General features: G+C 37.0%; 1 gene segment (V, D, J or C); it reads right to left on the reverse strand.

Moving 5' to 3' along the window:
- Nucleotides 1–2,187: 2,187 nt before the first annotated feature.
- Nucleotides 2,188–2,767, reverse strand: LOC120102300 (Ig kappa chain V-VI region NQ2-48.2.2-like). The segment is given in 2 exon segments: nt 2,188–2,513; nt 2,694–2,767. Coding segments are annotated over 2 exon segments (354 nt in total).
- Nucleotides 2,768–11,203: the final 8,436 nt, after the last annotated feature.

Genomic DNA, 11,203 nt, shown 5'->3' on the forward strand with positions numbered 1-11,203 from the left:
TCAGGATGCCTTTAAGGAGATATATTAAACATGATACATGGTGATACATTTAAGATTATTATAATTGACTAAATCAATTTTGTAATTTAGTTCATGAGAGTACAAACTTTTTTAAATATATCAACCATATTCAAAAATATTCAAATATATACTTAATACTTTATATTCTTGTTTTCTATGTAGACCCAAAATTTAGTGGATTCATATGTGCTCACTGAGGATGAGTTGAGGTGACAGAACACTAGATGCACAGTACCATCTACTAGAAGTTTAGAATGCTTCTTTGAGTGGTTTTTATTTGTTTGTTTGTTTTTACTTTTTATTTTTCTTTTATTTGAATTTTATTTACATTTCAAATATTATTCTCTTTCCCAGTTTCCAGACGTAAGCCCCCTATCCCATCCCCCTCCTCTTCTATAAGGCTGTTCTTCTTCCCATCCAACACTCTTTCTGGCACCCTCCTGACATTCCTCTACACTGGGGATCAAATCTTTGCAGGACCAAGGGCTTCCCCTTCCATTGGTGCCCAACAAAGTCATCCTCTTCTGTACATGCAGCTATACCGTGGTTCAGTCTTTGGTTAGTGTTTTACTCCCTAGGACCTCTGGTCAACATTATTCTTATGGGGTTGTGAGCCCCTTCACCTCTTTCAATCCTTCTCTATTTCCTCCAACAGGGTCCTGTTCTCAGTTCAATGGTTTCCTGCTAGCATTCGCCTCATGACATGTTCTGACTGCATCTTTCAGGAGACATCTACATACGAACGAGTCCTGTCAGCCTGCACTTCTTTGCTTCATCGATCTTTTCTAGTTTTGTTGACTACATATATATGGGGCAAAGGTGGGGCAGGCTCTGAATGTTCGTTCCTTCACTCTCTGCTCCAACCTTTGCCTCTGTATCCACTCATATGAAGATTTTTCTTGCCCTTTCTCAGATGGAGTGAAGCATCGCACTTTGGTCATCTTTCTTTTTGAGCGTCATGTGTTCGGTAGCTTTAATCTTGGGTGATTAGAACTTTGGGGCTAATATCCACTTATCAGTGAATGCATACCCTGTGTTTTGTTTTCTGTGATTTTGTTACCTCACTCAGGATATTTTCCATGATTATGGGAGATATGTCTATCTTCTGAGATTCTGTTCAATTTCCCAGGGTCTTCCTTATGGATCCTTTTCTTTGCTAGGTCTAAAGGTCAACTAACAGACTACGAAATAGATTTCTTGACAAATAATTACATCTTAATAACGTGCTAAATTCCCATCAATATCTTGACTTGCTGTGATGGCAACATTTTCTCCTAGAAATGCAGAAATGTAGCGTGTTAACTGTCTTTGAATATCATACCATGCAACTTAAATTGGAAAATTATAAACAAAATGTTACATAATTATTCCTGTTATCTTAAAAGATACTTTAAATTTAAATAAAATGTAATACATTTTATTGTAATTGTACATTTAAATATTTCCAATAATTTCTGTTTCTCTCTTTAGAATGATAAAATTTCCTTATGCATTTAATTATTGACAATAAGATATACGCAAATGGATATAGGAATACATAGATAGATAGATAGATAGATAGATAGATAGATAAATAATAGTCTATTAGTTCTCTGTTGACCAATTTGTTTCTTTACTAGCAAAGTAATTACTTGTCATGAGAATAGAAAATTAATATGCATGACAGTCAATAGTTTGTTTTGTTTTGTTTTTTGAGACAAAATCATTTCAAGCACATATTAACAGGAAAACAGGGCAATGCAGTGAAAAAGAAGGTCTGTTAATAAAAACCCGAAGACACATTAAGATGGATACTTCTTTGTGTAGGATAACAAAAGCAGTGTACTTTGAGTAAGTGACCATCCTGAAGAAAACACACCTACAAAGATGATCCTAAAACCTGTAAAAGTTGAGAAATTAGATGTGAAGTTTCGTGCAGACCACCACTAAAATAGCTGAGGAGATGTGCCTGCCACACTTGCCTTCCACAATCAGAAAAAAATTGAGACTAAATAAAGGCAGACAATTTAGATTATTTGAGAACAGCACTGTAGTACAGTGGAATATCATGGAGACAATTATCCAAAGGTGCAAATGACATTATAATGCAGTACACCCTGTGTAGACTACAAAGCCCTGGCCACATTTTATCTCCAGGAGGAAGTAACTGGGTCCTAAGGGGTTAGAAGGTTTTTGTTCATGTCTGTATCACTGTGTGGGTGGGGTACTACTCCACTGGTGACAGTAATAAGTGGCAGCATCTTCAGTCTCCATGGAGCTGATTGTGAACGAATAAGAGGTCCCAGACCCACTGCCACTGAAGCGATCTGGGACTCCAGAAGCCAGTTTGGATGTTTCATAAATCCAGGGTTTAGGGGAGGCGCCTGACTTCTGCTGGTACCAGTACATGTAGCTTACACTGGAGCTGGCACGGCAGGTGATGGTGACCTTCTCCCCCGGAGATGCAGCCATGGTTGTTGGAGACTGGGTTAGCACAATTTCTCCACTGGACACTGTAACTAGGAAAAAGTGACATAGACAGGAGTAGGGTTAGTAGACTAGAGATACAAAAATAATTTCATACCATCCAATATTCAGAATAAAGAAAAAGAAAAAAGTATATTTTAGATTCAAATTCCCCAGGGAAAATAATTTTCATTGGATTCTTAGCTCATACTCCATGTCCCGGTTACCTGTGATACTGATTAGCAGGAAGCTGAAAATCTGCACCCGAAAATCCATTATGTACTTGAAGTTTGGTCTCTGGCTAATTGCTGCTATTCTCATAAGTACATCTCTTTAAAACAACTGTGAGAGGTTTGTGGTTTCTGAAAATGAAGTATGCAAATAGCAGGATATAATCTGGGCAGTTGTTGGCTTATAAACATGTGGTCTGTTAACTAAGCCAAAGAAAGTTAAACCAGGACAATATCTATTTATTTGTAGTCACAACAATAATAAAGAAGGAAATTTCTGTTTTCTCTTTCCTCTGTATTAGGGAGAAAAGCTTTGTTCTATAGTATTACTCATATGTTTCCAGAAACATTGATCCATTAAACAGTGGATGTTCAGTTGAGTATTTTGAGGTATATTACTCTCATAATAAAGGTATAATGAGAATGACCATCCGTAATATTCACAGAATGCATTATCTGCTTATTGGTTTTTCTGAATACTGCTCATTAGATATCTAACCTACTCATTTTAATCTGTTCAGATTATCATTCACACAAAGCTAATGGATAAATATCCTCCAAATGTCATATGGTGCCCAGGTGAGGTAGAGACATTTCTGCAGTTGTGAAGTGCTGATGCCATTCCGAGATAGATGGAAAAAGAACTCTCCCAATGAAATCAATGGAAACACTGGTCAGCTGGATTTAAGGGAACCTGAGGTGGAGATTTATGAAAATGCACTCATCTAAAACTACTCTGCACAATCTCCATTCTCAGTGTTCATTGTGCTCTGTAACTGATTCATTAATATTCTATTTATTAATAAAATATATATGAAAGAACTTTTCAAAGAAATTACATTTTATTTATTAAAAACTGTCAGCACCTTAATCTACAAAATCATGTATAATTTTGATCAAGAGTTTTACTTATAGCAAAGACTGAGGGATTGTGGCAGGACTTGCCTAAGCAGGAACTGGGAGGAGAGAAAAGGCAGATATAGGGTTAGAAAGTGAATAAATATATTTATTTTTTCTCTTTTTATTGGATATATTTCTTTATTTACATTTCAAATGTTTTTCCTTTCTTGGTTTCCTGTCCATAAGGCTCCTTTCTCCTCCTCCTCCCCCATAAGTGTGTACCTCCCAAAATCTCCTCCCTACATTCCCCTGCAGTTCGAGTCCAATCTTACAAGGACCAAGGGCTTTCTCTTCCACTGGTGCTCCAACAAGGCTATTCTTTGATATATATATAAAATTGTAGCCCAGGGTCACTACATGTATAGTCTTTGGGTAGTGGTTTAGTTCCTGGGAGCTATGGTTGGTTGGCATTGTTGTTCATGTGGGGCTACCAGTCCCTTTGATTCTTTCAATCCTGCCTCTAATTCCCCCCAAAAGGGGTCCCCATTCTCAGTTCAGTGGTTTGCTGCTGTCAATCACTTGTATATTGGACATGCTCTGGATGTATCTCTCAGGAGAGATCTGTATTCAGTCAATTTCAGCACGCACTTTTTAGCACCCTCAGTCTTATGTAGTTTTGGTGACTGTATATATATGGGCCACATGTGGGGCAGGCTCCAAAAGGCTGTTCTTTCAGTCTCTGCTCTAAACTTTGCCTATGTATACCCTCCTATGAACATTTTTGTTCCTGCTTTTAAGAAGGACAGGAAACATTCATATTTTGGTCATTCTTCTTCTTAAGCTTCCTGTGGTCTGTGGATTACATCTTTGATAATTCATGCTTTTGTGCTAATGCACACTTATCAAAGAGTGCATATCATGTGTGTGTTTCTGTGATTGGGTTACCTCACTCAGGATGATATTTTCTATTTCATTCCATTTGCCTATGAATTTCATGAAGTCATTGTTTTGGATTGCTGAGTAGTAATCCATTGTGTAGATGTACCACATTTTTTAATCCATTCCTCTGTTGAAGGGCATCTGGGTTCTTTCCAGTTTCTGGCTATTATCAATAAGAGTGCTATGAACATAGTGGGGTATGTGGTTTGTTGTATTTTAGAGTATCTTTTGGGTATACCCCCAGGAAAGGAATAGCTGGTTCCTCAGGTAGTAGAATGTCCAATTTTCTGAGTAACCTCCAGACTGATTTCCAGAATGGTTGTACCAGTCTACAATCCCACCAACAATGGAGGAGTGTTTCTGTTTCTCCACATCCTCTCCAGCATCTGATGTTACTTGAGTTTTTTATCTTAGCCATTCTAACTGGTGTGAGGTGGAATCTCATGGTTGTTTTGATTTCCATTTCCCAGCTGACTAAAGATGTTGAAGATTTCTTTATTTGCTTCTCAGCCATTCAATATTCCTTAGCTGAGAATTTTTTGTTTATCTCTGTGCCCCATTTTTAATAGGTATATTTGGCTCTCTGAAGTCTAATTTCTTGACTTATTTGTATATTTTTGGACATTAGCCCTATATCAGATGTAGGATTGCTAAAGATATTTTCCCAATCTGTTGATTGTTGTTTTGACCTAATGAGAGTATCTTTTTCCTTATAGAAGTTTGCAGTGATATGAGGTCCCATTTGCTGATTCTTGATCTTAGAGCATAAGCCATTGGTGTTTTGTTCAGGAACATTTCCCCAGTGCCCATGTGTTAGAAACTCTACCCTATTTTTTCATCTATTACTGTCACTATATCTGCTTTGATGTGAAGGTCCTTGATTCTCTTTATACAGGGTGATAAGAATGGATCGATTTGCATTCTTGTACATGTTGGCCTCCAGTTGAACCAGCACCATTTGTTGAAATTGCTATTCTTTTTCCAATGAATGGTTTTAGCTCCTGTGTCAAAGATCAAGTGAACATATATGTGGGTTCATTTCTGGGTCTTCAATTCTGTTCCACATATCTATCTGCCTGTCTCTTTACCAATACCATACAGTTTTCATGACTATTGCTGTGTAATACTGCTTAGGGTCAGGGATGGTGATTTCCCCATAAGTTCTTTTATTGTTGAGTATAGTTTTCGCTATCCTGCATTTTTTTTGTTATTCCAGATGAACTTGGAATTTGCTCTTTCTATCTCTATAAAGAATAGAGTAGGAATTTTGATGGGAATTTCACTGAATCTATAGATTGCTTTTGGCAAAATGGCCATTTTTACTATATTAATTCTGACAATCCATGAGCATGGGAGATCTCTGCATTTTCTGAGATCTTCTTCAGATTTTCTCTTCAGAGACTTGAACTTCTTCTTTTTTTTTATTTTGGTTCTTTTTTTTCGGAGCTGGGGACCGAACACAGGGCCTTGTGTAGGCAAGCGCTCTACCACTGAGCTAAATCCCCAACCCCTAGACTTGAACTTCTTGTCATAAGGATCTTTCACTTGCTTGATTAAAATCACACCAAGGTATTTTATATTATTTGGTTGTATGTCAATGCCTAATTTCTTTCTCAGCCTGTTTATATTTTGAGTAGAGGAAGGCTACTGATTTTTTTTAGTTAATTTTATATCCAGCCACTTTGCTGAAATTTTTATTTTTATTTTTTTAATTTTTTTCCGTTATCTTTGAATAAGGTCAAATTATCTTTCTATAGTTTTGAGTTAGCGTAGCCATGATGGTGTATGACTATGTCTCTAGATCTTCCTTAAGACTGACTTCTCATTTCTCTATTCATGATAATTTCTTCTGTTTTTATCAACAAAAAAAAAACAAATTAAGGACTCTATCAATAGATAGAAATATTGAGCGATTCTGACCAAGAATTATTGAGTTCAATGTAATTATTAAGTGTGCTTTTCTGAGAAAACTGTCTAACAAAATGGCTACTCTTCCTTCCAAATAATGCATGGTCTCATTTTTCCTAGCATTTAGTACTAGTTACTAGTCTTATTCTTGTTACTTCAGAATGAAAATGCTTCGTTCTTTTTTGTGAATATCGGTTTTATATTTCATGAGTTAAAGATACTAAATCATCCTTGTTGTTATCTAATACAGATAAATTAGCACATTGGGCAAAGAACCACATTGTGGATAAAGAAAAAAAGGCCTTCATTACCATCACACTAAACCTGAAATTAGTGTTGGAAGCTAAGGAAAATTTATAAAACAAAATAATATTTATGTCTTTATTGTATTGAGATAGGATATATAATCTTTTTAGATTTATTTATTTTATTCTGTGTTTAAGAGTAGTTTGCCTGCATGAATATATGTGCATAACATACTTGTTTGATACCCAAGGAAGTGAAAAGAAGTCCTAAGGTACCTACCATAACCCCATATTGGAGTAATGAATGACTATAGGCCATCATGTAAAAATCACCTATTGGGTCCAGGTCTTCTACAAAAGCAAGAAATATTCTTACATGTTAAGAGATCTCCTGATCCCTAAGAAATTATTAATAATTCAGTTTCCTCCAAGAACCATTAATATTATGACTACAATGATTTTTATCTGAAGTAGGCAGAGATTGGAGATCTCCTTGGGTGACAAGGTAATCAAGAGCTTGGGAACTTCCTTTTTCCTTTCTTTTTTAAATTTCGTTGAATTATTTTATTTTACTTATTCACTTTCCATAGGGCTCTGTGTCCCCTCCTGCTACCCTTGCCACAAACCTTCCACCACAACACTTTAACTTTTCCTCTAAGCTTGTGGAACTTGGTAGGTATCCCACATGTACTGACTCTTCAAGACTGTGATGTTAAGCAAGACAACCCAACAAGTAGAACACATCCCATGGTCCGGCAAGAGGGTTTGGAAAGTCTTCCCTCCAGCTGAGGTTCCAGCTTACATCTACCAGAATGGCTAAGAGTGACACTCCAGAAAGATCACATGCTGACAGTGTTTGGGGCCAGAGAAACTCCTTTATTTGTGGTGGGAGTTCAAACTTGTACAGCCATTTGGGAAATCGATTTGGCATTTTCTCAGAAAACTGGGAACAGTTCTACTTCAAGATTCAGCTATACCACACTTGGAAATATATCCAAGACATGCTCCAACATCTCACAAAGTTGGTTAACTACGTTTCTAGCAACATTATTCATAATACCTAACAACTGGAGACACCCTAGATGTTCTTCAACTGAAGAATGAATAAAGAAAATGTAAATGTATACAAGGAAACACTGTTAAACTATTAAAAACCAAGACATCTCGAATTTTCTAGGCAAATGGATGAAACTTGAATATACTATCCTAAATGAGGTAACAGTTTTCTAATATAACATGCATACTATATACTCACTTATAAGCAAATATTACCCATTAAATACAGGTACCATGTTACAGTCTAGAGACCCGAAGAAGCAAAACAAAAAGGAAGACCAAACAAGGAAAATTGAATCTTAGTTAGGTGGGGGAGATGTTAAATAATCATAAGAGGCAGATGGAGAGTGAGATCTGGGACAGAGGGGTTAGGGAAGGAAATAGTAATTCAGGAACACATATGAGGAAGGACAGAACAGATGACTAGATGGCTTTGAAATTTATTTAAAATCTACAATTGAGAAGGGTGAAAAAGTTGGGGGCTTTCCCTGGACAAGACAGAGATGTGAAATAAGGGAGTGGCCTAGGAATCAATGGACATGACCTTAGTTCATTTCTTTCCTTCAAATAAAAGTCTTGAAAGTCAGAATTCTCAGTTAAGTATCCCAAGGACAATTTGACTGGGAGAGAATCTAGATTCATTGTTTTCTAGCACCAGCATATCAATGGTAAAAAAAATCTTGCCCTGATTTGTACTAACAAACAACAAGGTGGTTAATTTCAGGCATCACTGTCACTATTTTGACACAGATATTTGTAACTGTGCCTCTGTAAGATTCATGTGTTTCAATGTTTCATTCATATGATGCTTATGAATTTTGGTCACCTTGGGATTATTGGCAGTAACCTAACTATATGATCTCTTGGCACAGCAGTGAGATATCTGCACTTGAGGTGGATGTAAGACAGGCTTGGAAGATAGTAACTTGGTTATTTTGACTGAAGTGGAACAACTCACCCTCCAACTAGAGGGCATAATCTGAATTTTCTGAACAGAAGGATTTCTGATAGGAGAAGGTTTTCAAAGATTGTCTGTACTTGCCTTCGAAACACAAGGTTGAGTTAATTTTGGATCCCGTTTTCTCTCTCTCTTTTTTTTTTTTTTTTGCTTTTTGAGTATATCTTTTACAGTGTCATAATCTTACTGCAGAACACATTATCTACACTCCCTCATCTTGTATTGAGCTAACAATCTACATTGTCCTTGACTTGACACTGAATACACCTACCACGTTGCTGTTACTGCATCTATCAATGGTGGATTATCCTTTGCTATCATCAGAATCCAGATTATTTTTATTCCATTTTTCTCCTCTTCTTCCTCTGCTTATCTTTCTGCTGCTTCTGCTTCTTCTGCTTCTCCTTTTTCTTCGTCCTCTACTTTTTCTTTCCTCCTTCACTGCTTCTTTTTTCTTCCTCTTCTTTATATTATTTGTCATGTTCTTTGTCTTTTATAATTTTTCTTCCTCCCCACCTCACACCTTCTGCATGGCTACATCTTTTTTTAAGAATGTAAAAGAACATGGTACAGTTCTGACTATGTTCTTCAAGGATAAAGACATTCATAAAGTATTCCTGGATTTGAGAACTTGAACTGAAATAGAATCTGTGGTGCAAGAATATGGCGAGGAACACAGAATACCCAATAGTTAAATGGAGCAAGGTTAGGGAACTTCATCATTTCTGAAAACAGTGGAAGCCTTAGGAGGGGGCAGGGAGCAGAATCTATTATCTGAGGCATCTGAGAAATACCATGGAAGAGAGTGTGAAATTGCAAGCTCATGCCATGGGATGTAAGAAAGTTCCTCATCCTAGATGATTTGATGTAACTATTTGGCAAGATCTTTGATAAATATAGAGTCATCTGTAGCTGGATGACAGATACATATCTATTATTGACAATTTTCATTTTTAAAAACACATTTCATGTTTCTCCAAACAGTAACACCAAATCAGTCCTAAAGTCAAGAAATTTTCTACTTAATGAACACATACCCACCCACCCTCAAAAAGTGAACACAATTTCATCAGATTTCTGAGATGGTATCAGAAGGACAGTCACTACCCTTAATGGAAATAATCAAAAGGCATGCAGAAAAAGAAGAAGTATTATAACTTCCACTCTGTTCTTCTTGGAGGATCCCACACTGATATTCTTTTTTCTCCTAATTTATTTTGTTTTTTTTTTACACTACAGATTTTATTGTCCTCCCTTTCCACCATCCAACTGTTTCATATCCCAAACTTCCTTATTGCGCCCCTACCCGATCTTCACAGTCATGATAGGTCCCTTTGGTGAGTGCTAAATAACCACAGTAATTATGTCAAGCGTTGGGGCCTACCTTTGAGCTGTCTCCAACTTGGGGCCTCTCCATGGAACTACTTTTCCTCAGGTTCCACTCCATCTCCATCCTTGTAGTTGTTTGAAACGGGAACAATTGTGGGTCAGAGGTTTGACTGTGGGATGGCAACCCTATCTCTTACTTAATGCCCTGTTTTTCTCCTGGGGCCTGCCTTTATAAGTTAATTCTCCCACACAGTAGGGTATTTCATGTAAGGTCCCTCCCTTTAAGTTCTGAAAGTTTCTCACCTCCCAGGTCTGTAGTACATTCTGGAAGGTCCCCCAACTCCCTACAACCTGAGGTAGCCTGTTTCAATTCTTTCTCCTGGAACACAGGTCTTCAGTCCTTTTCTGAACACAATATCAGATCATCTTGCCCTCCCATCTCCTTTCCCTCCCTTTTCCCTCCTGCCCCTACAGTTATTGCTTTCTTCTCCCTTCTAAGTGAGCTGTCCTCCTTTGGATCCTCCAGCTTGTTGAACTTTTTGAGTTTTTTGGACTGTATCTTGGATATTCTCTCCTTTTATCTTTGGTAATATCCACCTATTCATGAGTACATATCATGCATGTAGTTTTGGGTTGAGTTACCTTTGTAAGAATAATATTGTCTTTGTTTCTATCCATTTGCCTTCAAAATGCAGGATGCCCTCATTCTTAATAGCTGAGTTGTACTATTTAAGTAAATGAACCAGTTTTTCTGTATCTATTCCCCTGTTGTGGGACATATGGGTTGTTTCTACTTCTGGCTATTACAAGTAAGGCCAATATGACTATAGTGAAACATGTGCCCCTATGGCATGGTGGGACATTATTTGGGTATAGTTCCAAGAGTCATCTTGTTCGGTACACAGGCATTTCTATTTCCAATTTTCTGATGAACCTTCATATTGATTTCCAGAGTGTTTGCATCAGTTTACAATTCCACCAGCAATGGAGGAGTGTTTACTTTCTCCATTTCCTCACCAAAATGTGTTGTTACCTGGATTACTTAAGTAAACTATCTAATCATCTGCAAATAGTGATATTTTGTCTTCTTCCTTTCCAATTTGTATCCCTTTGACCTCTATTGTTTGTCTAATTGGTCTGATTAAAACATCAAATAGTATACAGAATAGGTAGGGAGAGAGTGAGCAGTCTTGTATAGTTCCTGATTTTAGTGTGATAACTTCAAGTTTCTC

Source organism: Rattus norvegicus, chromosome 4 (genome assembly GCF_036323735.1).
Source record: "Rattus norvegicus strain BN/NHsdMcwi chromosome 4, GRCr8, whole genome shotgun sequence".
In the NCBI taxonomy this organism is placed as follows: domain Eukaryota; kingdom Metazoa; phylum Chordata; class Mammalia; order Rodentia; family Muridae; genus Rattus; species Rattus norvegicus.